The sequence below is a fragment of the Ailuropoda melanoleuca genome, chromosome 3, assembly GCF_002007445.2.
Source record: "Ailuropoda melanoleuca isolate Jingjing chromosome 3, ASM200744v2, whole genome shotgun sequence".
NCBI classification, from domain to species: Eukaryota; Metazoa; Chordata; class Mammalia; order Carnivora; family Ursidae; genus Ailuropoda; species Ailuropoda melanoleuca.
Window position 1 is genome coordinate 14,197,515 of NC_048220.1, and position 27,288 is coordinate 14,224,802.

The 27,288-nt window shown below is 35.3% G+C and overlaps 1 protein-coding gene across 10 annotated transcripts in view; it reads left to right on the forward strand.

Annotated features, from left to right (window-relative positions):
• The window catches only part of CSNK1G3 (casein kinase 1 gamma 3), a 105,522-nt gene that overhangs the window by 50,611 nt on the left and 27,623 nt on the right, over positions 1–27,288 (forward strand). For all 10 annotated transcript variants that reach the window (XM_034655935.1, XM_034655938.1, XM_034655937.1 and 7 more), the window contains exons 5-8: positions 8,265–8,413; positions 9,946–10,180; positions 24,788–24,873; positions 24,992–25,076. In XM_034655935.1, the coding sequence (XP_034511826.1) occupies positions 8,265–8,413; positions 9,946–10,180; positions 24,788–24,873; positions 24,992–25,076 (555 nt within the window). The remainder of the gene's footprint in view (positions 1–8,264; positions 8,414–9,945; positions 10,181–24,787; positions 24,874–24,991; positions 25,077–27,288) is intronic.

Here is a 27,288-nt window from a genome sequence, read left to right on the forward strand (position 1 = left end):
TGATAGCAGCAGTGGCTCTTTCTAAAATGATACCTCTCCATAGTATTGCCTTTCAGGAGCTGTTAAAAGAGCTCCTCTCCCTGCCTTGTTCTGACCCCTCTGCCTTCTTGGACTGTGCCTTGTTAAAAAGTCAGGATTTAGGTGTTGCCTCTGTGTTTTGCTCTGGTTTACAGATGCCTCCATTTTCACATCCTTTTCAAGACAAATTAGGTCTGTCCATAATGTATGGAAATTTGATCATACTGTTTACTTTAAAGAAAGGTTGTGAGTAATAGTACAAAGCTTTTAAACCTGGCTATATCCATTTATTAACATCTAAAGTTCCTTTTGTTCATTGAGAAGCCTGATTAGAGTTTTTCTGTGTTGAAGAAATTTAAGAAATTCCATTCTTTCTGTGTCTGTTTTTTAAGTGTCTATTTGAGAAAACTGAAAGAAAATATTGTAGAAACCATGAAAGTGAAGTGAATAAACTAATTAGAATATCACCTGTTGTATTTTGGTATTGACAAACATAGTAAAGAAAAGTATATGGGTGAGCCAGTGGTGAGTGTAGACTTAGCTCAGCTCAGATAACCAACAGTTGATGAAGCAGCTTCCGAGAGTTCCCTTTTCTGTCTTAGCTGAATTGCATTTAGAAGACCTCTTAAGTATACATACGATTTCTCATTCCTTACAGAGGCCTCTCTGTATGGGAATTTCTGTCAGTTATGCATTGCTGAACTTCTACTAATTTATACGTGAGTATGTATGTATATTGCTGCTTTTGATAGAAGCGTACAAAGTTTTTGTGTTAAAGTCCTTACAGTTGATGGAGAATGTATACATTTAAAGAACGGTATGTGTTACCAATCTAAGAAGCAAGGGCTAACTGTTAGTGGCTTTAGTTTGGTTTATATGGAATAGTTGTATGTGATGTGGTAATTATAGTATTTTTAGTGAGAAATTAATCACATAAGCATCTTAAATTAAAAAAACCAGACCTTTGAATAGAGTAGGACTAAATGGTGATCGATTTAATTTTCTAAAATGCAGCATCGTTTTTAAATTTCTCTGTGTAATAATATAAAGATTAAAAGTGTAAAGCCATTAAAAACAGTTTGATGATTTCATATTTCATTTTTATTTTTGATTTAAATATAAAGTAGCTCATTGTAAGAAAATTTGTAAACTAGAAGCTTGGGGGTAAAAATGATACAGAGAATTTATTTTTTCTTTAATTAATTAGGCCCAGAGGATAATAACTGAATAATGACTAATATAACATTACATAACAAATATAATTTTATTCAGTATTCATGCAATATTTTTTATTCACGTAGTATTCAGTATAATGAACAATACTTGTTTGTAGGTGTTATTTTTTTAATGTTCTCTGAAATTTAGAATAATCTCAGTGTGTAAATAGAATTACCACAGAAAGGACTGTTATTTTTTTTTTCTTTTTACAGTGGGGTGGCTTTATTTTATTTGGGGTTAATTGGTAGAATTTTCTTACTAAGTGTGGGTGCTGGAATTTAATGGAGCCGCTGTTGGCCAAGTCTGGAACTCAGTGCACCTGCTTTTTCACATCAGAACTTGCTGTTCAGCTGGGTCATCAATTCTCAAACTCTTGGGTCTCAGGATCCTTTTTTACCCTTCAAACTTTGAAGATCCCAGAGACTTTTTGTTGTGAGTTGTAGCTATTGATATTTATTTACCATATGAGAAATTAAAACAAATATAAAGATGTTGCTATATTAATTCATTTTAAAATAACACTAATGTTTTAAAATCACAACTAACCCATATTTTCCAAATCAAAAAATGTGAGAAAAGCATCTTTATTTTACAAATTTGCCCAGTTCTTTAATGTCTGGCTTACTAGAAAACAGCTAGATTCTCCTTATTTTCTTCTTTGTTCAGTCCGTTGCCATGTCATATGTCACGTAACCTCTGGAAAATTTGTTTGCTTGTGAGAGAAGGAGGGTGAAAAAGGTAAATGACATCTTAGTGTTATTTTACAAATAATTTTGATATCATTGACCTCCTGAAAGGGTCTCATGGGCCCCTCCCTATGTGTCTCCAGGTCAGGTGTTGAGCACTGCTGAGCTAAGAGTGTGAGCATTTATGTTAAAGGTTAAGAACACCTTAAAGTAAAACTTCCTTGGAAAAGAACATAGCCTATGTGATAATTCTGTATAGTATTTCTAATCAGATTTTACGTTTTCTTGAGCACATCTGTAGAGTTCAAATAACCTAATCAGAATGTTAATGCTTTTGTTCTAATCCTTCCCATAAGAACAATGCCAGACCTGAAAACGGAAACAAACATCACGATATTATTTCTTTTAATGATAATGTTTAACTATCGCCCAACTCTAAGGAACTGAGGTACTTCAGTACCTGGCACAAAGTACTAAGCAGTCTTTTAAGAGTGTTTGTTAGATCTCCTAATGTTGTCCTGTGACTTAAATTAATGTTTTGTCACTTAAATGGAAGGCTTAAATATGAAATAAAGTGTTTAACAAAATCAGTTTTAGGAGACTAAGGGTGAGATTGTATTTTCAAATAATATATGAAATTTTGTATTTTTGCCCATTCTTCAGCTTTCCTTGGGGGAAAGATATACTTGTCTTGAAGATTAGGGGTACGAATAAGCAGCCCTGAAAATTAGTGATATTGGAAAGTATCAGAACTAACTTCCATAAATTCACAGGGGATGGCTTTTTATAGTAGTCTCACAAAGAATTTTGGAACAATTCAAGTTGGGTGCAGTGTAAGTTTATAGTTGAAACTTCACTGGTTTAAGACCAAATACAAAGCTTTCTCCTGCCTCTGAGTTGGTTTGCCTTCATGCAATTCAGTAGCCAGGTACTTTGATCAAGAGGCATGGGTAATAATGTAACACCTCATTACTCTTCCTTCTAAGCCTTCTTTCTGCTTTTCTCTCTCGGCCTCTTTTCCTTCATCTCTCCTTCCATAAATCTGCTTCCTGATGTTCTCGCCTCCCATATTCATATTGGCCGTGATCTGTTTTGTTTTTGCTTAGGGTACTCCCCAGTTCCTGTTCATTAGTTGCAGTGTTTCCTAACTCCTAACAATTTAATTTTGTTTGCTCAGTGTTAGAAAACCGCCCAGACTTGTCCTGGGAAATTAAATTCTAGTTTGACCTTTACAGTGTTTGCTTTATGTTCTTGATTTTTTAAGAAAAATGATAACTCTTGATTTTATACTTCAGTGACATGAAATTTAATACTTCAGTGACATTATTAATACCTAAGAAGTTTGTACACTCATTGATTCATAGAACAGTATGTATCTTAAAGAGTCATTTAGAGTTATCTTTTTTTATTCCCCAAAGATTTATACTGAGTCATATTTTAAGGTAAAATTATGTTGCATGATAAAGCTGAAGTATTTTCATTCAAACTGTAGACTAAGTGTTAAATTTACTCGGTAAAATGTATGCTATTTATGGAATTTAGCCATCATGAGTAAGGTAGGGATACATAATTTTTTTTTCTTTTTTTCTTTTTTTAAAGATTTTATTTATTTATTAGACAGAGATAGAGACAGCCAGTGAGAGAGGGAACACAGCAGGGGAGAGGGAGAGGAAGAAGCAGGCTCCCAACCGAGGGGCCTGATGTGGGACTCGATCCCGGAACACCGGGATCACGCCCTGAGCCGAAGGCAGACGCTTAACGACTGCGCCACCCAGGCGCCCCAGGGATACATAATTTTGAGACACTTTGAGGCCATTAAAGAAAGGACGTTTTTGAGAAAACCGAAAGAGTTTTTGTCCCTTTGCTGATCTTTCTCATGATGTTCTTTTAGAAACTCAAAGGTATGTTATGTAAATAGCTTGATTGAATGTGCACGTTAGGTACACGGTAATTCTCCTGGCAACGAGTTGGCTTATATGAAGGAGAGCAGAGCAGATTTACTTACGCATGCCTTTCCTTATCTATGAGAAATTGTGTGTGAAAAATTATAAAGTTCATTCATGCTTAATAGAGATAGCTTGATAAGAGGAGATTTGAAGGTTGGGTAAAAATCAAAGTTGGCAGCTTGGATGGCAGACCTACAGTAGAAATTTTTGAAATGCAGCTTTAGAAGAGATCAAAATGAGGCAGAATAAATCTGAACCTTTGAATAGGTCTGTTCCTTGTGTTAGTGAGGTGCGCTGGCAAGGCCGAGGAAGCCACACACATTATAAGGCGACAGAGTCCCAGCGGTGTGTACTTACCTTTGTTCCTAGGAGCAATGAATGAAGCTAATAGTTAATAAGAGTAGAGGTACAGCTGTATAATTTTCAATATTTGGGTGAATGTTTAAGAAATACTTGCTCAGTGAGGTAAGACATGGGTTAAATAAACGTAGTTGCCATCATTTTCCAGTTCAAGACTTTCTTTGTGGTCCTACAAGAATTTAAAAAATGAGCATTTTATTCCTGATTGTAAAAATAGCATGTGTTCTTCATAACAATTTGGAAAAGTTTAAAAAGTATAAAAATGGAAGGAGAAATTACTTGTGCTTCCAGTAATCTGTTCGCTTTCTAGTTTTTCCTTCCAGTATCTTTTCGTATGTGTGCTTAATGACTCATTAGAACCATTTTGTTTTAAAAGTAACGTATCATTGTTATAAACAACAAAATTGATCACTTCAGACTTGTAAGAAGTAAAAAGCAGAAGTTTGTCTTTCACAATTTATTTCCACAGGTAGTTAAAGGCTATGTTATTTTCCACAGTGTGGGTATGACATAATTGGTTTAATTAGTCTGGAGCTGATGAATGTTTTAGGTGATTCCCATTTGGTTGTTTCTTCTTCTTCTTCTTTTTTATTTATTTTTTTTAATTTTAAATTTTTTTTACTGTTACCAACAGCACAGCTCAATATAGTTGTATTCATGTTTTTGCTTATTTTGAAAAGGTTAGGGTAATTTTCCTCCAAAATTGTCCCAATTCATATTTCTCCAACAAGATTTTAACTCACAGCTTTGTTAGTCTAGGCTAATTAATTAACCTTTAAATTATAAATATCCTTTTGGCACTACACTAAAACTTGACCGGTGGTAGTTTCTTAAAGTTGCAGTATAGAGTTAGAAGCCATATAGAAAAACCTTTTCCTATTCTCTCTTACATTAAAATCCATTATACTTTAGATTATTTACCTGTGCATGGTTTTATAAACACATGCATTGGTCACTTGGAAAATACTGGTTTACTGAAATAGATTTTCAATTATTGTCATATTTGTTACCTAAAATTAAGTCATAATAGTTAATGTCACCATGGTTTCATCAGAAAAGGTATTGTATTTTTCTCTTTTTAGTATTGGGAAGCTTTCAAAGGTCATCCTGGCAGATACGAAGACAAAATCTGATTTTTATGTGAAAGCTTTTATTTTATTATTTTATTATTGGTAACAAATAGGAACAAGTAAATTATTTCCCTTTTTTCTTAGAGTAACGGACTCTCCTCGTTCATTTTCAAGAATGCCTTTTATTTATTTATTTATTTTTGCTTCATTGGGCTGTTGAATAGAAGAGGTGAAAGTGGACATCCTTGTTTTGTTCCCAGTCATAAATGGAAAGCATTCATTCTTTCACCATTAAGTATGATGTTAGTTGTGAGTTTCTCATAGAAGCCCTTTACCAGGTTGAAGAAGTTACCTTCAATTCCAGATTTGCTGAGAGTTCATGTCACATGCTTTTTCAGTATGTATTAAGATGATGTCATGGTTTTTCGTATTTATTCTGTTACTGTGGTGAGTTGCATTGGTGGATATTTGAACGTTAACATAAACCTGCATTCCTGGGTTAAATTATCCTTGATCATGGTGTCTTGTCTGCCCTTAGTCCATAGTGTCCCACCCTGTGCATAAGGATATAGTGGATGTTCTGTAAGCATTCATTGAATTACTTAAGACAGTGAGATTTCTTAAATGACTTTCTGTTTTTGGAAACCTTTGAAAACATTTGAATAAATCAGTCATTTATTTTTAATTTTTAAAAAAGATTTTATTTATTTGTCAGAGAGACAGAGAGCACACACAACAGGGGGAGGTGCAGAGGGAGAAGCACACTCCCTGCTGAGCAGGTAGCCTGAAGTGGGACTCCATTCCTGGACCCCGGGATCATGACCTGAGCCGAAGGCAGAAGCACTTAACCGACTGAGCCACCCAGGCGTCCCTAAATCAGTCATTTAATCAACCAAAGTATATTGCTACCTTATTGAGAGGTCATTTCACAACGACTTCAATTATTAGGAATACGGATGGTGACTCAGAAGGAAGTCAGAAAGCCCTTTGACAGTCCTTTCATGGAAGAACCTCAGAACCTGTTTATTTTTACATTCCATATATAGTTCTAACAAGCTCGATGATCTGGTTTGCTTGCATCCTGCAGATCAGAAGCAGTAAACTAGAGTAAACGTGAGTTATTAGAGATTGCTAAATTAACAGCATGAAATTAACTTTTGGTGGTAGAGTGGGGGAAAAAAAGGCTTGTGGAAATAATTTAAAAACGTAGTAGCTGAGAAGTTTTGATGTCTTAATTTCAGGTCCAGGCTCTTAATAGCATAATAAAAGCAGTGTATAGCCCATTAAAAGTAGTATTTCAGAGTTGAAATAAACTTTAGTGAGCTTCTCATTCACTACTTCTGAGCTTTTTTTTCTGCTTTTACATGTGTGAGGGGTAGATTTGACACATGGATGCAAGACAGGATCTGATAAGAGTGCCTTACACTCAAGTAGTGATACCCTGTGATGAAGGGAAGTGCGTGTGTGTGTGTGTGTGTGTGTGTGTGGCGGGGTGTGCTGACATGTACACATGGAGGGGTTGGATGTGAATCTCATTCTGGGGAGGGGTTCATGTATGCAGTTTGAACTTGTCCCCTTTTCCCCACCCCTACCATGCCTTCCTATCCCCAGATGTCCTGCTGCCTCGCTCATTCACATTTGAGAAAAACGGGTCTTATCCAAACTAGTAATGTTATGGAGAAGCAAACTCAAATGTATTGAAAAAGGAATAGGACAGTCTAAAAAAGAATAGGAAAGTTTTATCCTGAGAGAGTCTTTTTCCTTTCTAAAATTACTAAAGACAAACTAGCAAGCAGAAAAAAAAATCACTTGGAAGTAAACGTGAGACATTGAACATGGAAGAAGTTTACTTTGTACAAATGAATAAATAAATATATTGTTAAGATAAATTGGTCACTGATGATATGTTAGTTTATTGTGAAACTCTTAGTTCTAAAAATCAAATACAGATGATTTCTGTGCATTTAGACTTCATATTTGGAGTTTGTTTTATTTTATATCATCATATAATAAATTACTTAGTATTTGGTGGCATAGTGCAAGAGACTTCCTTATCTCCCAATTTCCATGGGCCAGGACTCCAGGGATGGCTGAACTGGGTACTCTGTTGAGGGTTTTACCAGGCCGAAATCAAGGTGTAAGCCTGAACTAGAGTCTGGTCTGAGACTCAGAGTCCTTCTCAAGCTCACTGGTTGTTTCCAGAGTTCACATCCTTGTGGCTGTGGGACTGAGGTGCTCAGTTCCTAGAGCCTGCTCACCATTCCAGGGCGTGTGGCGTCTTCTACAACATGACAGTTTGCTTCTTAAAAATCAACAAAAGAGCTTCTCTGCTGCTTTGAGTATCTTTGACTTTTAGACCCTTTTTTTTTTTAAAGGGCTTACCTGATTAGTTCAGGCCCACTGATGGGACCTTAATTCCATTACCTTTGCACATAACATAACCTAATCACAAGAGTGAAATACGGGGTCTTACCTGCACTCACGGGGAGGGAGTTGTACGGCATGTGTGCACCAGAGGATGGGAATCTCGGAGGGTGATGCTAGCCATACGCCTCCCTCAGACTTACTCAAGATAGCAGTGATGTCTTTGTTTAAAAAAAAAAAAAAAAAAGGCATCTTTGCTGTGTGGCAAGTATTTCTCTAGACCCTGGAGATAGGAGACTACAAGGCCCCATTCCTGTCCCTGGGGAGGTGTTGGAGACCAGCACGGAAGCACTGTCTGTGATGTAGTTCCGTAATGCAGCTGCAGGACACGTGTAACCAGGCTGCCCGGTGAACACAAAGAAGGTGTAGGGAGGGAGAATGTTGGCTCAGAAAAAGTTCTTGTGTGTATGGAAACAGTGCAAATACTACCGCAGTTCTTAAAAATACAAAAATATTTTTAAAGTTGCTTAATAATTTTCTAGGAAGAGAAGGTTGATGTTTAACTTGAGGAAATGATTAAAATCCTTTTTCTTTCCCCCCAGATGGTATACCTCAAGTTTACTATTTTGGCCCTTGTGGTAAATACAACGCCATGGTGCTCGAACTGCTGGGACCTAGTTTGGAAGATTTGTTTGATTTATGTGACAGGACGTTTTCTCTTAAGACAGTTCTCATGATTGCTATCCAGCTGGTAAGTCAAGCAGGAGGTTCTGAAGCTGTTTTAATGGTTGTATGGTTCTTTTGGTCACACATTTATATTGAAAGTTTCAAGTTTCGTGACATCTTTACAGAATATTTGATCTAATGAAGTTTCTAGTTTCCATCTCACTGTCTTTTTAGGATTCATAGAACTTAAAATAGCTGAGCCAACTGTGTTTTATTTGTGTGAAAGAATTAATAACTTACTGCTTTAAGATCAGAATGTTCTCAACCTTGAGAATTGTTTCTAGCCCTGTTTTCATATAGAATATGAATGCTTAGAAAAGAGAACCCTCAGAAACGTGGATTTATAATGTTAGTAATAAATTCTAATGGCCTAGAAAAAGAAGAAACAATGAGGGAGTCTTATAAAATATTTAAATTTCAGGGAACCTGTGGGGAAACAACTTAGAGGATGATTTAAGGCAGTTTTGAAATCTGTACCAGTAGTATGTTGCAAAATCTTAAAGTTGTTTTTCTCCACTGACTCATTAATTCCACCTCTACAAATATATCTGGTAAACTGTTCATGTATACTTAAAGCTTTTTGTGCAAGGATGCTTATCGTAACGTGGGAAACACCCCAAATGTAGAGAGATTATAGGATTAGTTGAGTAAATTATTAATAGCCATAAAATAATATGTAGCCATAAAAAGTACATATTAAAAGTATGTCTTATAACCTGGAAAATGCTCAAGATATATCATTAATGAAAAGTATGGGTCATAGAAATATTGTATATTATGATTCATAATTTGTTAACAACGAAAATGGCCCAAGTGACTCTATGTTTACATTGTGTTGTCAACCATTATCACTAAATGAAGCAATTTTGTTTTCTTATTTGTAATATCCTACCTTGTGACAGTTTGTACAATGAACGTTATTTGAGAATGTGTAAAAACACTGGTGAAAATGTACTGCAGTATCATTAGAGTGGTCTTCCAGAATTTTCTGGTTTCAAGATCTTTTAAAATGTTTAATATCTAAGGAAAGACATAAGTAAGTTATAAAGGAAAGATATCCTAAAGGGTACTGTGTTGTTTTTATTTAACAGTTTACACTTTAAGTTTCTTTAATAGAACAGTAACAGTTGCTCAATGATTGGGTTGTTAAGGAAGAACAAATGCCAGCTTTTGAATATGCCTCTTTCCTTGTCTCAGTTCAAGACTTGGTATTAGTAAAGCTTTTTGATTGTCTGACGTGACAACGTCTGTAAGTGCTGATGGAATCCGGCTCAACGGTATGAAAGGAATTCATGAAATTCAAATACTTGCATTTATAAATGACCATTATAGTGAAAGCAAAGACTTTTGGTCATAATTGGATATATTTTTGAGAAACTATAGACTGATATTATGTTACTTCTAAAGGGTTGAAACAGTGTCTGATAGTTTTCTTCTTTGTGTTGTTTTCAATGTAAGAATTTTGTCCTTCTCTATTATGCTTTTTTATGCTAGTCAAAGCCTAAAATAAAACTTTCTTTCTTTCTTTCTTTTTTTTTTTTTTTTTTGTCACTCAAGATCTCTCGCATGGAATATGTCCACTCAAAGAACTTGATATACAGAGATGTAAAGCCTGAGAACTTCTTAATAGGACGACCAGGAAACAAAACCCAGCAAGTTATTCATATTATAGATTTTGGTTTGGCAAAGGAATATATTGATCCAGAGACAAAGAAACACATACCATACAGAGAACACAAAAGCCTTACAGGAACAGCTAGATACATGAGCATAAACACACATTTAGGAAAAGGTATGTGTACCTTTCATAAATGCAGAAATTTGAATTCAGTAACTATGCTAACAGTGTGAATTTTTGTTTGTTATTATGGTTCAATTTTGGGGGGATTACCATTGCTTCTGTCATAATTTTTATTTATCACATCTAGAGTTTACTTTGATTTATATTTTATTTATATTTTATACAGTTCTTTTAAAGGAAATTGTTCTAGAGTAAATAAATGACAGATATCTTTACGTTCACTCTGTCTTGTTTTTAAATGACAACTTGGAAATGTTCAACTTTGATATAGTTAGGCTGATGCATATGATTATTTTTATTAAAGACTATGAGAGAATACTTAATTTTAGCTGCATTTAGTGTGTGTGAAGATTTTTGATTGAGACTATGGCTTTCTGATACAGCCATCCTGCCCAATACATTTAATCCTGAGAGTGCATACCTTACTGGTTTTGTTTACAGTGTAGTAACTATATGACTTTGGGCAAATTATTTAACTTTTTAAAGGGGGTTCCTTACAAAATAATATCAACCTCACGGAGTTTCTTGCAGCTTTTTTTTTTTTTTTCCCTGTCCAGGATCCATTTCAGGAACATATATTTCATTTATTTGTCACCTCTCTTTAGTCTGCTTTTATCTGGAACACTCCTTCACCTTTCTTTACGGTTCATGGCCTTCATATTTTTGTGGAGTACCTATAGGCTATTTTGTAGAATGTCTTCAATTTGAGTCTGTCTCATCATTCCTTCATGATTATATTCGAGTGCGTTTGTAGCACAAAAGCACAAGTGATGTGTTGTTAGTGCATCACGTCAGGAGGCGTATGTTGTCCGTTGGTTAGTTCTGATCCCTTGCTTAGTGTCGTGTCTGCTAAGTTCCTCCACCTGCAAGTTTATTTTCCGTTTGCAATTCAAAAATATTTTGTAGGTGAATTTGTGAGATTATGTGAATACAAATACGTTGTTCCTCATCAGATTTTACCTACTTGATTTAGCATCCATTGATGATTTTCTAATTCATCATTCCTTGTGTGTTTATTGATAATCTAATGTAAGCTGAAGCTTTTTCTTCTTTTCCCATTTATTGACTAAAGTCAGTATGGACTTATGGATTCTTACTGAAAGTAGTATAGGTCATTACTGTCATTATTTATTTTGATACTCCCATTGCCCCAGGTTTGGCCATTTGTTGCTCCATCAAGCTGGCTGCTCTGTTCTTTTGGCTTTTTCTAATGATTCTTTGAGAACTTAACTTTCTGGAGCTACAAGTTGTTCCAGATTCATCTTGTAGTTTCTCTGCTCTAGCCCAGAAACAGACATTTGTCCAGGTTTCCCTGGGTCCTTTATTGGATAATGTTATATAGAAAGCAAGATTTGGGCACTGGGTGTACTCACTGCTACTGGTGTGTTATTGCTTCTAGTCCCTTTCAGCAGAACTACGAAATGCATATGTGTATGTGAATCAATGTCCACACATATATACACACGCCAGTATGCATATGTACGCATATATTAATACCTATCTACTAAGATCGTGAGTTGATATTGATACTTTTAATTTCAGTCTAAGACCACAAAGTAGTATCCCTGTTTTCTATATGTGTAATTCCCTTCTCTTTTCTCTATTTCTGTCTTCCTCTGCCAACAGTGAGAAATCTGGCTACCACTACTCTGTTTACTCATTGTTAGAAGCCTAGGATCCTCAGAATGTCGTTTCAGAATTGGTAACTAATAGCATATGTAAAGCAAGCTTATTAGAATTGACAGTATTTGTAATTCTTATTTTATTGAAAAGTTCATTTTTAAAAATGAAATAAAATTTACATTAAATAAAGTTTACAATATTTGAGTATATAATTTGTGATTTTTGACATATGTACACACATGGGTAGCCCACAACCCTGTCAAGATTTATGATATTATTACCATCCCTTAGACTTCATTCTTGCTCTCTCCCCACTTTCTCCAAAAGTAACCAGTGATGTGATTTCTGTCACCATAGCTTAGTTTTGCTGAGTCTGTTACTTCATATAAATGGAATCAACTGGCTTCTTTTGCTGAGTATGAGATTAATGTTTGTTTTTCAAGTATCAGTAATTTGTTTTCTTTTTTTAAGAGAAGGGGGAGGGGCAGTGGAAGAGGGAGAGAGTGAGAGAATCTTAAGCAGGCTCCACACCCAGCATGGAGCCTGACGTGGTGGGGCTTGATATCATGACCCCAAAATTATGACCTGAGCTGAGATCATGACCTGAGCCAAGATCAAGAGTTGGACACTCAACTGACTGAGCCACCCAGTGGCCCCAGTAATTTGTTTCTTTTTAAGGCTCAGTAGTATTCCATTGCACAAATATACCACACTTATTGTTTATGTATTCTACTGTTGATGAACATTTTGATTATTAACAGTGTTTTACTATTAGAAATTTTTAAATCTTTCAGTGGGCATATGTTTTCAGTTCTTTTGGGTAAATACCTAAATTGGAATTGCTGTTGGGTCATATGGTAGGTATTGTTTAACTTTATAGGAAACTGCCCATCAGTACCCCAAAGCCTTCCTACCATTTTCTTTTTCCACCAGCAGCGAAGGTGGATTCTGTTTGTTTCACAGTCTTGACAGCATTTGGAGTTGTCATTCTTTTTCATTCTGGCTGTTGTAGTGGATGTGTAGTGGTATTTTATTTCTCCCTGACTTATGCTTCTGAGCACTGTTACTTGTGCTTTTTGACCATTTGCGTATCTTGTTTTATGACATGTGTGTCATTTAATTGTTGACTTATAGAAATTCTTTATATATTCTGGATATAAGTTCTTTCCCAAATATATGTACTGTGAATAGATTCGTCTAGTCTGTGGCTTACCTACTCATTTTCTTAGTGGTTCAGTTTTTTTGGTTTTATGATTATTGCTTTTTGAATTCTAAGGAATCTTTGTCCCCAGGAGATGAATACATTTTATGTTTTCTTCTACCATCTACAATTACTTTTTGTAAGGTATGAAGTAGGGGTTGAGGTTCTTTTTATGATACCATATTCTTTCCCATTGAGTTACCTCTTTGCCTTTCTAAAAAAATCGGTTCTAGGTTATGTTTATAGTAGTTTATTCCTAAGTCTTCAACCAGGGTCAGTTTTCATATCAGAGAAAGTCAGACTTTATTTTCTGCTTTTAGATTCCATCCCTGCCATCTCACTCACAAGGAAGAATAGACAGAAATGTAAACCAATCAGTATTTACCCATCATCACTGCTTAAACGTACCCTGCAGTATACAGTCACTTTTTGTTCAGGACCTTAGCAGTCATCTGACGCAGGCTTCAACTCCTGCTCATAGCTTCTCTGACCATTCTTCCCAGACTTATCTGCTATAGAGGCATGTCCCTGCTTCTTCCTCTCAGTCAGAACTAATAGCATTTGCTCACTAACAACCTCCTGATAGTAGAGCCATGGTATTTTTTCTCTTCAGCTGTCTGAAATGCCTGAAAAATGTAAATCTGCCTTACATGAAGAAAAGTAAGTGTCAAATATTTAAAATTAGTTCCATTTAGGTAGTGTTTGTGTGTGTGTGGGAGGTGCCTTTCAATAGCAAACTTTCGTGATAGGTTTAAAATAAGATTAAGATACACAACTTTCAGGATCATGTCTTCCATTAAAATCAGGCACACCTGTATTTATATGAACAGTGTCTGTGAGAGATTTTCATTTCATGGTAGTTGTTAACAGATTATTTCAGAACAACTAACAAAGGTTCACCACCATTTTATTGTGAGACATGAAGTCACAGCTTCCGTATGGCCCGATGTTTTTTTATCTGAACAATGGTAAATGTAACAGCATTCTATTTGTAGAAATGGCAATGTGAATCTGATACGTTTGCCCTTGTTAGGAAAAGCCTTTGGAGCTTGGGAAACGGCATTTAACTATTACAGCAATCTCTTTTTACTCCTTTTTCAGGAAGAAAACAAGCAAAATATTTCTTTGGCAAGTATTACAAAGAATAAAAGCTTTAATCCTTACTTTCTCTTATTTACAAAAGCCTTGCTTCTCAATTTTTATGTAGTACTTGGGAAGTAGATGGGCAGTATTAACAGAGAGAAAATTTGTTTCCCAGATTACATGATTTCCTGTTTTTTAAGAAATAAGAGTAAGCTAAAGTCACGTGAGTTTAAGTGCTGAAGAGTTAAAGCATTTTTATAAGTGAGACGGCTGTGAACATGGGATTATTAGTGATGTTTTGAGTTTAAAGCACTGGCTTTGTGAGGAGTCAGGAACAGATAGAAAAGAAAAGGTAGTGAAAATGGGATCTTTTAGTGGTGATTTTAATTTGTGTTTATATTTTTTTCCTTTCTGCTTTGCCTGGACTTTGGTGATTACTTTTTTAAGAGGAATCAAAGCCTTCTTATTCATTCATTTACTCTTGTGCATTCAGGGACTTTCTGCACACATGAGCATTTCAAAAGAGAGAATTTGGCCAGACTGACCTTCGTGCAGACTTACAAGTATTTTTTCCTTTGTGGAGATTGGTGCACTGTATCAGATTTAAAAAAGAAAAAGCTGGAAGAAAAGTGTAAAATCACAGTGTGAATTTTAGCCTCTTTTTCCTGTGAGATATCTATATATCTATATATCTCTCTATATTTATATATCTATTGATCTTCACTGGACAATTAATGTTAAGAAGGCAGATGTCGTGATTCAGTTGTGTACCTTCTTATACCTTCTTAAGTCACTGTTTAAGATGGAATCTTAACTAAAGCCGTTTGTGACACGTGGATTTCTGTGGTCTGCTCTGGTGGAAGCTTTCTTTACTATTATGTTGAAATGTTTTTTAAAATTGTGTCTGCTTGAGTGTCTTTATTTTTAATATCTTTTTCAAGACTTTATTTTTTGGTCAACTACTTTGAACCTCATTTTATAATCTTTGGATCACTTTTTTTTTTCTTTTCATGAAAAAACTGTTCTTGTTGAAGTCATTTGAAATAAAGTAAATACTCTTTGTTTCTCTTTACCAAGTAACATTAGAATTGTCTTGTTTTTATTAATTAATATTGAGTATTCATGAACTAAGAGACTAGGATTTGAGGAATAAACTGCCAGTTGCTTTGTAAGGGTTAATAAAAATCAGTGTTGATAGAAGAATAACATTCCAAGCCTCTAAGTGGTAAGCTCTCTGAATAGGAGTGAAGGGATCACAGAATTTATGGTTTTACAAAAATGCTTTCTTTCTGTGCTGTCATCTTATGATGTGAGTCATATAATTTCTAGGTTAATTGCCCAGATTCCTGAGGATACCTCTTAGGCTCCCAGACAGCTTCTTAGCAGTTTAAAAACATGTATTTACATTTTATAATTACATTTTAACAGTTTAAAAATGAATTGCACAATTCTTTGCTTTCTTAAACAAAATATAATGAGCATAATTTACATTTTCTGGATGATTCAGCTTCGTTAAGTTTTGTACGATTACTGTTATATAGTGATACCCCCAAGTTGAGTTGGAGAATATTAGGATGTAAACCTTGATCTAAATAAATTTAGAGAAAATGCATTTAAATGGTAGTGCTTTTTTTAATGTAATTTTTTAGAACAGATTTTTTTTTTAAGAACATTTTTTGATTCATGCAAAATTAGGCAGAAGGTGGAGAGATTTCCCTTATACTCCCTGCCCCCACACAGGCAGCACCACTCCCACTATCAATATCCCTCACCAGAGTGGCACATTTGGTACAAGTGATGAACCCACACTGACACATCATTATCATCTAGAGTCCATAGTTTACTTTATGGTTTATTGTTGGTCTTGCACATTCTGTGGGTTTGGGTACATTTATACTGACATGTATCAGCCATTGTAGTATTATACAGGAGAGTTTCACTTCCTCTATTCCCCACCTAATCAGCCCTCCCTTCCACTCCCTCCCTCCAAATTCTTGGCAACCACTGGTCTTTTTATTGTCTCCATAGTTTTGCCTTTTCCAAATGCCATATAGTTTGAAATAAACAATATTAGCCTTTTCAGACTGGCTTCTTTTACTTGGTTATATGCATTTAATGTTTCTCCATGTTTTTCCATGGCTTGACAGCTCATTTCTTTTTAGTGTTGAATAATATTCCATTGTCTGGATGTACCACAGTTGATCTACCCATTCACCTACTGAAGGGCATTTTGGTTGCCTCCAAGTTTTGGCAATTATGAATAAAGCTGCTATGAACATCCATGTGCAGATTTTTGTGGGACCTAAGTTTTCGACTCCTTTGGGTGAATACCAATGACAATGCTGGATCATATGTTAAAATTATGTTGTAAGAAGCCCCTAAACTGTCTTCCAGAGTGGCTGTACCATTTTGCATTCCCACCACCAAGGAATGAGACTTCTCTTGCTCCACATTCTTCCCAGCATTTGGGATTGTTAATGTCTTAGATTTCCACCACCCCAATAGTTGTGTAGTTCTTTTAGGATTCCTGGGACAAACTACTGTGCAGAGAAGGACTTTTCCCCTCCACAACAACAAGCACTTCTCAGACACCAGCAGCATGTCTGAAAATTCAACTTAAATTCTGACACTGTCTACCTGGAGATAGCATCAGATCCCAAGGTTAAGGATTCTGTCCTACAAGACTGCTCTCCACCGGCAATTTCAGATAACACTTGCAAGCTCTAGATTGTTACCTGTGCTTCTGACTGATCACGTACAGATTAGAGGCTCCAGCTACCTCCTCTTAAAGTTTAGTTTATTTGCTAGAGTGGTTTCGTAGACGCAGGGAAACACTTACTTAGGTTTAAGAGTTTATTACAGGACATGATGAAGGATACAAATCAACAGTCAGATGTAGGATGAGATCCCAAACAAAGGAACTTCTGTCCTTGTGCAGCTTGGGCCCTGGCTTGGTGACATGTACAAGTGTTCTGGTTCCCCCACTGTGGAAGCTCTCCCAGAAGGGCCAAAAAGCTGTCTTCTTGGGTTTTTATGGGAGCTTCATTACATAGTCATGATTGACTAATGCATTGGCCATTGGCTAATTCAACCTCCAGCCTCTCTTCTCTCCCTGTAGGTTGTGGGGTGGGACTGAAAGTTCCAACCCTCTAATCATATGGTTGGTTTCCCTGTCAGCTAGCCCCTGACCTTGGGTAGGTTAAAGGTTCACCTTCATAAGTAACAAGACACCCATTTCACTGTTAGGGCTCAGAAGTGTTTTTAAGAACTGTGGCCAAAGACTGAGTGTATCTTGAGAAATATATTCTGGTCATCTGAATGACCAAATATATATTACTTATAAATCATTATGTCATAGTAGTGTTATCTCATTGTTTTGTGTTTCCTGATGACATACGACGTGTAGCATCTTTTCATGTGCTTACTTGTCATCTATGTATCTTCTTTTGTGAGGTGTTTTTTTAAGGTCTTTGGCCCATTTTTAATCAGGTTGTTTGTTTTATTATTGTTGATATTAAGAGTTCTTTGTATATTTTGGATAATAGTTCTTTATGAGGTGTGTCTTCTGCAAATATTTTCTCCTAGTCTGTGACTTACCTTTTTATTCTCTTGAAAGTGTCTTTAGCAGAGCAGAAGTTTTAATTTTAATGAAGTGCAGCTCATCAATTATTTCTTTACAAAGGTCATGCCTGTGGTGTTGTATCTAAACAGTTATCTCAAAACCCATGGTCATCTAGATTTTCTTCTATGTTATATTCCAGGAATTTTATAATTTTGCATTTGACAGGTCTTTGATCCATTTTGGTTTATTTTTGTAAAGGGTGTAAGATCTGTGTCTAGATTCATTTTTTTACATATTGATGATATCCAGTTGTTTGAGTACTGTTTGTTGAAAAAACATAACTTTGCTCCATTGTTTTGCTTATGCTTGTTTGTCAAGGTGAATGTATTTATGTGGGTCTAGTTCTTGGCTTTCTATTCTGTTCACTGAGCTATTTGTCTATTTTTTTCACAAATACTACAGTGTGTTGATTACTGTCGGTTTATAGTTAGTCTGAGAGTAGTTTTTTTAAATAGTTTTTTTGGTATGTAAATATAGCATACTATTTGTTATCATGTGTAGTACTGTTGCTGGCAGTACTTTGCTCTTGTCTTCTGATTTGCTTCTCTTGATAGCCAAATTTATTGGATTTTATCTAAATTAGAACTGGATTTCAAGAGGACTTCTTTAGGAATCAGATGAATGCATGTGCTGTGTTCCGTTGCTCAGAAACCTTTTTTTTTTCTTTTTTTCTTTATGCATTCTTGTTATTGCTAGATTGGGTATCTGGCATGGTGAGTTGTTGCTGCACATTGTCTGCATAATTGTGCCTCTTCCTTTCCTAAAGAGGTTTGTGTTTTCATTTAACAAAAACCATCTTAATTATGTCATTTTGAAAAATGTTAATGAGCTCAGTGAACCTTGAAGAAGAAGAGTGTTTTGGTTTTTTTTGGTGGGGTGTTAAGGAAAAAGAATTTTCAACATTTTAGGAGGAAATATAAAGTGACACCTTGACCTGTAGTAATTTGTTGTTGTTGTTGTTTATATATAAAGAATGATTTAAATTTTCTTCAGGGAGACTTTTTTTTTTGTTGGGTTTTTTGAGCTCTCTTGTCTTGCCTGTATTTAGTTTAAACTAACATGTCTTTTGGCCTCATTGTTTTTCATTTCTGTAGGAAAATGCAGCAATGAGCTTATTTCTTGCAAATACATATGTGTATATTAGAAAGTTTTCTGCTTCTAAGCATTTGATATATATGTAAAATATATATTTTTTGATAGAGGTAAATTTGAATTAATAAAGGAAATATTTTCTGTTGCTAAAAGTCAAATTGAAATTCAGTCAAAATAGAAACAGTTCTAGGCATGTGAGGAATAAAGTCAGTTTAATAAAAGGAAAATAATGTTGAGATAAGGAGTAGAACTTTTAAGTAGAAAAGTGTTGCAGAAAGTGTACAATAAATATTTGATTAATTGATTAGTTCTACTTTGCTTTTGCTTTCTGAAATGAAAAAAGTGCAGACATGTGGTTTAGAATTCTGCCTTTCTCTTTTAGGTGCATAGTTTTAGGCTAGTCTCTTAAGCTTTCTGAGTCTTTCTTTTCTTATTTGGGATTACTGTTGCTTTAAGTGTAACTAGAATTTTAAAGGATCATCAGTATGGTACTCTGACCCATACTAGGCTCTTAATATGTTGGTTGTATGTAGTTTATATGATACATATATTCTTAAAAAGCGAAATTTTAATTGACTCTACATAACTTTGCACTTTTTGGAAAACCTATTTAAAAGATTCTTTAATGATACCTATTGTAAAGTAAATCATCACTTTCTCATTTCTTAGTTGCTCATAGTAAGGGTGCCTGTAATAAGGATTCTTGGCTTCCAGGGAAACATCCATTTTCAAACAGGCCTTTGTAGTTAAGTGCTTTATAAAATGTGAACAGGGTTTAATAAGGGCCAGAGTACCTTTGGGAAATTTTTTTCCCCATGAAACAGAACTGTTAAAGACCTGAGTAGGTATTCTTTACTTACTGTGTTTCAAAGATAAAACCTTCCCCTTGACTTCTGTTACTCACTACATGGTGAAATTTACTTCCAGATTTGTCAGTTGATGAAAGAACACAAAGAAAAGAATTATGAGGGTAAGGAACATTTCAGGCTGAGTTACAGAAGTGGTTTATTTTACTAGCTTATATTTATGACCTGAGTTTTTAAATACTGTGTAGTATTTGGGGCACCTGGGTGGCTCAGTTGTTAAGCGTCTGCCTTCAGGTCATGATCCCAGCGTTCTGGGATGGAGCCCCGCATCGGGCTCCCTGCTCGGCGGGAAGTCTGCTTCTCCCTCTCCCACTCCCCCTGCTTGTGTTCCCTCTCTCGCTGCCTCTCTTTCTGTCAAATAAATGTATAAAATCTTAAAAAATAAATAAATAAATGCTGTGTAGGTTTTGAGACTAATACTGCTTTCTGAGACAACCATGTAGGCAAGATACCCTTACGATCATGGCTTGTTGGCACTGTGGTAACTAAAGCCCCACAACTTGAATTTAGAGAGAAATGGCCTTTTATATTGTGTTCCTCTCCTTAACAAAGAATGCTACTTGAGAGGGGTCAGTATTTGGGTATCGTTCAGTCTTTTAAATTTATCTCTACAGTATTTCATATTTTTTTGATGCTGCTGAAAATGGTATTATTTTTTAAATTTGTTTTCCAGTTGTTGATTGCTTTCATAGAAGTACAATTGATTTTTATATATTGATCTTGTATCCTGTAACTTTGCTAAAACTCATGTACTAGATCTAATACAGCTTTTTTTTTGTAGATTACTTAGGGTTTTCCACAAATATGGTCATATGGTCTGCGGAAAATACCAGTTTCACTTCTTTATTTCCAATCTGTATACCTTTTAAATTTTTTCTTGCGTTCCCCCCCCCTTTTTTTATACTAACAAGGGCTTCTAGTACAACACTGAATAGATAATGTAAGAGTGAACATCCTTGTTTTGTTCCTGATTGTAGGGGTGCCTTTTGCCATGTCAGAATTATGTTAGTTGTAGGTTTTTTATAGAAGTTCTTTGTCCGAATGAAAAGTTTTTTTTTTTTCTGTTCCTTATTTTACAAGTGTTTTTTTTTTTAAATCATAAATGGTTGGTATGTTTTATTAAGTACTTTTTCTGTATCTTTTGAGGTGGTCATATATTTATATCTTTTATTAGCATGGTGAATTACATTGATTGGTTTTTAAAAGTTAAACCAACCTTAAATTTGTAGGACGAACTAGTCATTATGTATTAGCTTTTGAAGAATTTTGCAACTGTGTTGATAGGAGACATTTCCTGTACTTTACTTTGCTTGTAAATGCCTTTGACTGGTAACATCAGTAATGAAAAGAGTTGGCAAAGATTTCCTTCTCTTCTGCTTTCTGAAAGAGTTTGTGTAGAGCTAGTATTATTCCTTAACTGTTTAATAGAATTCACCAGTGATGCCATCTGGGCTTTTGGTTATATTTTGGGAAGATTTTAAATTATAAGTTAAATGTCTTTAATTGGTATAGAACTTTATTCACATCTTTGTAATTTGTCTTTCAGGACATTTGTTCATTTCTTCTGAGTTGTTGAATTTAGTGATACAGTATTAGTTCATAATACTCTTTTACCATTCTTTTAATGTCTGTAGGATCTGTCCTGGTGCCCCCTCATTGCTCCTGATGCTAGTAATTTGTGTTTTCCTTCTTTTAGACTAGTGAGACGATTATTTTATTGAATTTTTCATGTAACCAGCTTTTGATTTTGTGGTTTTCTCGATTGTCTATTTTGTCATCATTGGTTTCCTCGTTTATCATTATTTTTTCCTTTCTTCTTACATTTGGTGCTATTGGCCTATACACATTATAAATTGGTCACATTACAGAGTCCTGAAATGGACCCCTACACGGATGCTCAAATGGTTTTTGAGAAGGTTCAAAATTAATTCAAGGGGGGAGAGGATTGTATTGTAAAGAAACTGTATGATAATAACTAGGTATTGGTATTGAAGAAAATGACTTTAAACCCTTACCCCACCTGGAGCAAAAAGAAGAAAAATTACTTCAAATGAATCTTAGATTTAAATTTAAGAACCAAAAGTGTAGAATTTCTTGAAGAAAAAAATGGAAAATCTTTGCGACCTTAGACTAGTCCAAGATTTTCAGATAGGACATAAAAAAGCATAAGCAAACAACCACAAAACCCTGATAAGTTGGACCTCATCAAAGTGTGAACTTCTGTTCTTTGAAAGACACTGTTAAGAAAACAAAGCAGGGGTGCCTGGGTGGCGCAGTCGTTAAGCCTCTGCCTTCGGCTCAGGGTGTGATCCCAGCGTTCTGGGATTGAGCCCCACATCAGGCTCTTCCTCTGGGAGCCTGCTTTTTCCTCTCCCACTCCCCCTGCTTGTGTTCCTTCTCTGGCTGGCTGTCTCTCTCTGTTAAATAAATAAAATCTTTAAAAAAAAAAAAACCAAAAAAAACCCAAAAAACAAAGCAAGCTACAGTGTGGGAGAATGTGTTTGCAAAACTTGTATCTGACAACTATTTGTATCCAGGATACACAAACAACTCTTACAACTTTTTAACGAGACACATAGTACAATTAAAAAAAAAAGTCAAATATTTAAATAGACATTCATAAAAAGATGTATGAATAAGCAGTAACACGGTTGAAACAATGTTCAAAAATATTAGTCACTGGTGAAAATGAAATTCAAATTAAATCACAGTGAGCTAACACCTCCAAGCCACTAGCAGGGCTGAAATATAAAAGAGTGACCATGCTAAATGTGGGATAGGCACTGCACCAAGTGGAATTCTCATACGCTGCTGGTGGAAAACAGTGTAGAAGTGTCTTAAAAAGTAAAATCTATACTTTCCATGTGAAGCAGTAATCCTACTCCTAAAATTTACACAAGAGAAATGGAAACATGTTCACACAAAGACTTCTACAAGAATGTTTGTAAAAGCTTTATTCACAGTAGCCCCAAACTGGAAGTTGCTCATGGCCCATCATTGGTGAATATATACATATATTGTAGTATACTACTCAGCAATAAAAAGTAATGAACTACCGATGCACACAACAACATAAAAAGGTTATGTTGAGTGAAAGAATTTGGACTCAAGGGTCCATATTATATGATGCTTTTCGTATGAAACCCTATAAAAAAATCAAATTTAATGTAGCCTGACAGAAAGCAGATAAGTGGTTGTTTTGAGGCCAGGGGAGGGGAGAATAATAGGATAACAGGCAGTGGACCTAAAGGAACTTTTTGGAGTGTTGGAAATTGTTGATTGTGGTGGTACTTGGGTAATTTTTTTTGAAAATTTTTCAAACTATATCCTTATAATGAGTGTATTTTATTATGTGGAAAGTATACATCAATAAAAGGAGTTTCCTTTTTAGTGCTTATCAACTCTGGCTATATTTCAGAGTCATCTGCTAAGCTTTTTAAAATGCACATTCTTCTAGCGTATGTCATACCCAAGGAATCAGTCTCCAGTATTAGGCCTGCTCATTTGAGGCATCTAAAAGTTTCAGAGGTGATTCTGATTCTCAGTGGGACTTCAGAAATATTTTTTTTTCTTTGCATGACTCTTTATTCCTAAGGTTCCCAGGATCTAATAAAAGGCAGATTGTATATATAAAATATATTACTCATTTTTCTCATGTTATTCATATCCCCACTTTTATTAATGGGTTTAAAAAGACCTTGAGTCTATTTTATTTATTTTGAAAGTTTTCTATTTTTAATAGCATATGTTTACATTGTTATAATAGAAAATAGAAGCTAAAAAGAAAAATTTGCCATTATACTTCAGTTTGAGTATATGAAATGAGAAGGTGGAATGTCCTGATTCTCTAATCTCATAACTCTAATTATTAACAATTTGATGCATTTTCTTCTGGATATCATTGTTTGCTTGTAGAAAAGGGACACATATCTAGTATTATGTATTTTTTAAGGTTCATTTTTCTATTTAAGTTGTCTGTGTTGCGTGCCTCCTCTCTGGCAGCCGTTATACTCGGTCCTGATGGTAATGAGCCAAGAGACATCTGCTGTCCTGTAATCTGCTGTCTGGTGGGAGGCTAGATCATGACTAGATAATTACACAACATATATGTACATATACTGTAGCAAGTGTTACAGAAGACAATTGTGGAATGAGATTACATAGCAGAAATTAAAACCTTTTCTGTCTTGTTCATGCTAGTTCAGAGCCATGCTTTGAAAAGTTTCCTTTTTCAAAAGCATTCAGTACTGCTTAGGTAGTATGATGACTCATTTGGATAAAACATCTTACACATTTAAAATTAAAGAACTATTTTTTCCTCTTATTGTTAGAGTTTTTGTATTGTTTTACAATAGTAAGAAATCTTAAGCATTTAACTTCAGTGACAAAAAAAATTGAAAAAAATTTCACTTAGCAAATATAAGTACCTTTTCAAGTCTTCCTCTGTAATTGTCACTGAGTTATGTGCTATACAACATTTTGTTACCAAAACAACAGTAGCAATTTGAAAATGGCAGTTTGTTCTAGCAGCATATTTTTGGTGGTGGCAGAGGGGTTATTAATGTTGGGATGTGTCAAATACAAGTGTTTTTAAGAATATATTACATAAAATTCTAATTGCATTTAATATTAATGGAGACTCTATAGGATGGACGTTTTGTGCTCATGTAAGTTCAGGAAATGCAGGGTTAAATGAAGTTAAACATTTTTATCTCTGGGGTTTTTCTTAAACCTTTAATATGTTACATCCTGGGTCTTTAAGATGGAGTGACACAGTGACTCTGTCTTTGACCATGGAACCCTTTCTGACTTGCTTATATACCTCCATGGATAGATATCTAAGGGGAGAAATGAGTGCCCAGTAGAATCTTAAAAAAAACAAAACAAACCCCCCCCCAAAACCGTAGTGGCATATTTTCAAGATGCACAATAATTTTAATGTGAAAACATTGTTTAATTGGACATGATTTGTTGCTTATAAGCGCCAGATATTTTATATTTACAAACTGAACTTTGGGAATTAATTTATCTGTAACAAAAGAGTCAATTCTCCGTTCTTGAATCCTTAACTGGGAGAGGAAAGTGAAATCGATGTTTCTCTTGTATTTCAGAACAGAGTAGAAGAGATGACTTAGAAGCTTTAGGCCATATGTTCATGTATTTTCTGAGAGGCAGTCTTCCTTGGCAAGGTTTAAAGGTAATTGTTTTTGTTTCCTTTTGAATTTTATAAATCGTTAATATGTTAAGGTTCTGTCTTCCAAGTAGTTAATTTTAAAATTACCGGCTTCTCAAGATTTTTTTCCTTTCTGTTTTAGGCTGACACCTTAAAAGAGAGGTATCAGAAAATTGGAGATACAAAACGAGCCACACCAATAGAAGTGTTATGTGAAAATTTTCCAGGTAATGAATAACACCACACTGGTACCTGTGCTTATACACAGAAAACTAGAGCAGTTAACTTCCATTGCTCAGGTTTATAATGACTGGTTTTCGTGTGTAAAAAAAATGAGTTCAAAGTATGATTTAAATGATGTCAGCATTTGATGTATAGACCAAAAGGACAATTGGTATATTTGCTCTATTAAGAGGGAATTAATATAAGAAAATCCCCCTTTTTGATAGTGTTGACCAATAGTAGCTAAAATATCAGTGACATACTTTTGATAAGTTAAAATGCTTGCTGAGAAATGCCAGCTTATAAAGTTTTGGTGCACACTGTTAGTCATTTGAGTCTCATTGTCAAGCTCAAAGGAGGTGTGTGATGTATGATTTAGTTTTCAAAGTTCATTAAGATCTTACAAACCTTAGTACTTCTAGGCTAATGTTACATTGGGAGCTTTATAAAAATAGTTTTACTTCCATGTGGAGTTTTGGCAACTCAGATTAAGCCAACAAAAGTTTACTTAAGATTCCTAAATAATTAAGGAATAAGAATAATGTGTTGCTAATGTAGTTAAGCAGAAAGTGAACTGAACCTGAGGGTCCAAGACTGAGTTCATACCTCACTTCAGTATTCGCACGTCCTCCTGTACAGTGCTGGCATCACTGCTGTGGTATCAGCAAGCAGCGTGATCTCAGGTAGCCCTTCCTCACGTTCGCTTATGTTATTCTTTGACAGCAAACTTTAATTGTATATTTTTCGTCTTTGCTGTAACATCTAGAACTGGAAGATTAAAAAAAATAAACACTAGCAGAGTAGCTGTAGGCAGACTGGCTATGTGTTATTATGAAGCACATGCACATTTCTGCAGGATAAAATGGGGGCGTCAGAGTCCCTTAACCAGGTAATTAGCTAGAACATGGAATAGTGAGAGTCATCCTGGGAGGAAGGTCACTGGGTGCCACTCTCATTGCCCGTCGGGCTGTGCACGATCCTGTTCTCACTGGCCACTGTCAGTGAATTGAATCAGAAAAACGCCTGAGAGTAATCTTCCCTCTCTCACTACAGTGATTTTCTGTGCTGTGATGGTGAAACCCTCTTTTACGAATTGCTCACCATTTCTACCTGTTGATTTCTGTGGCTCTTTCTTTTCCTTTAGGAAAGTAGGATCTTTAAGAAAAATACTTATCTCTAAAACATTTGGGAATTACAGTGGCACAGAGAAATTTATGTATTACCAAATAATTGTTGCATGACCAGAAATTAAAAGTAAAATTAAACCCTGCTGCTGTGTCTTATTTCTGAGATCTCTTAGCTTTATTTTGTTTGGTTAGAATTCTGCTCATGGCCCAGGTTAGGAGTTTGAATCCTCTATTGATCAGTTAGTGAATGTGCCTGATGGTAAAAGAAATCCATCAAGCTAGTGCAGATGCTTTCATTTATATATAAATCAATTCCCATCAATATTTGTTTATTTATTTATTTATTTATTTATTTATTTATTTATTTTAATGTTTTTTTATTATATTATGTTAGTCACCATACAGTACATCCCCAGTTTCCTATAAAGTTCGATGATTCATTAGTTGCGTGTAACACCCAGCGCACCATGCAATACGTGCCCTCCTTACCACCCATCACCAGTCTATCCCATTCCCCCACCCCCCTCCCCTCTGAAGCCCTCAGTTTGTTTCTCAGAGTCCATAGTCTCTCATGCTTCATTCCCCCTTCTGATTACCCCCCCTTTCTTTATCCCTTTCTTCCCCTACCGATCTTCCTAGTTCNAGTTCTTATGTTCCATAGATGAGAGAAATCATATGATAATTGTCTTTCTCTGCTTGACTTATTTCACTTAGCATTATCTCCTCCAGTGCCGTCCATGTTGCAGCAAATGTCGAGAACTTGTTCTTTCTGATAGCTGAGTAATACTCCATTGTATATATGGACCACAACTTCTTAATCCAGTCGTCTGTTGAAGAGCATCTCGGTTCCTTCCACGATTTAGCTATTGTGGACAATGCTGCTATGAACATTGGGGTGCATATGGCCCTTCTCTTCACTACTTCTGTATCTTTGGGGTAAATACCCAGTAGTGCTGGGTCATAGGATAGCTCAATGTTTAACTTTTTAAGGGACCTCCACACTGTTTTCCAGAGTGGCTGTACCAACTTGCATTCCCACCAACAATGGTAGGAGGGATCCCCTTTCTCCACATCCTCTCCAGCAATTGTT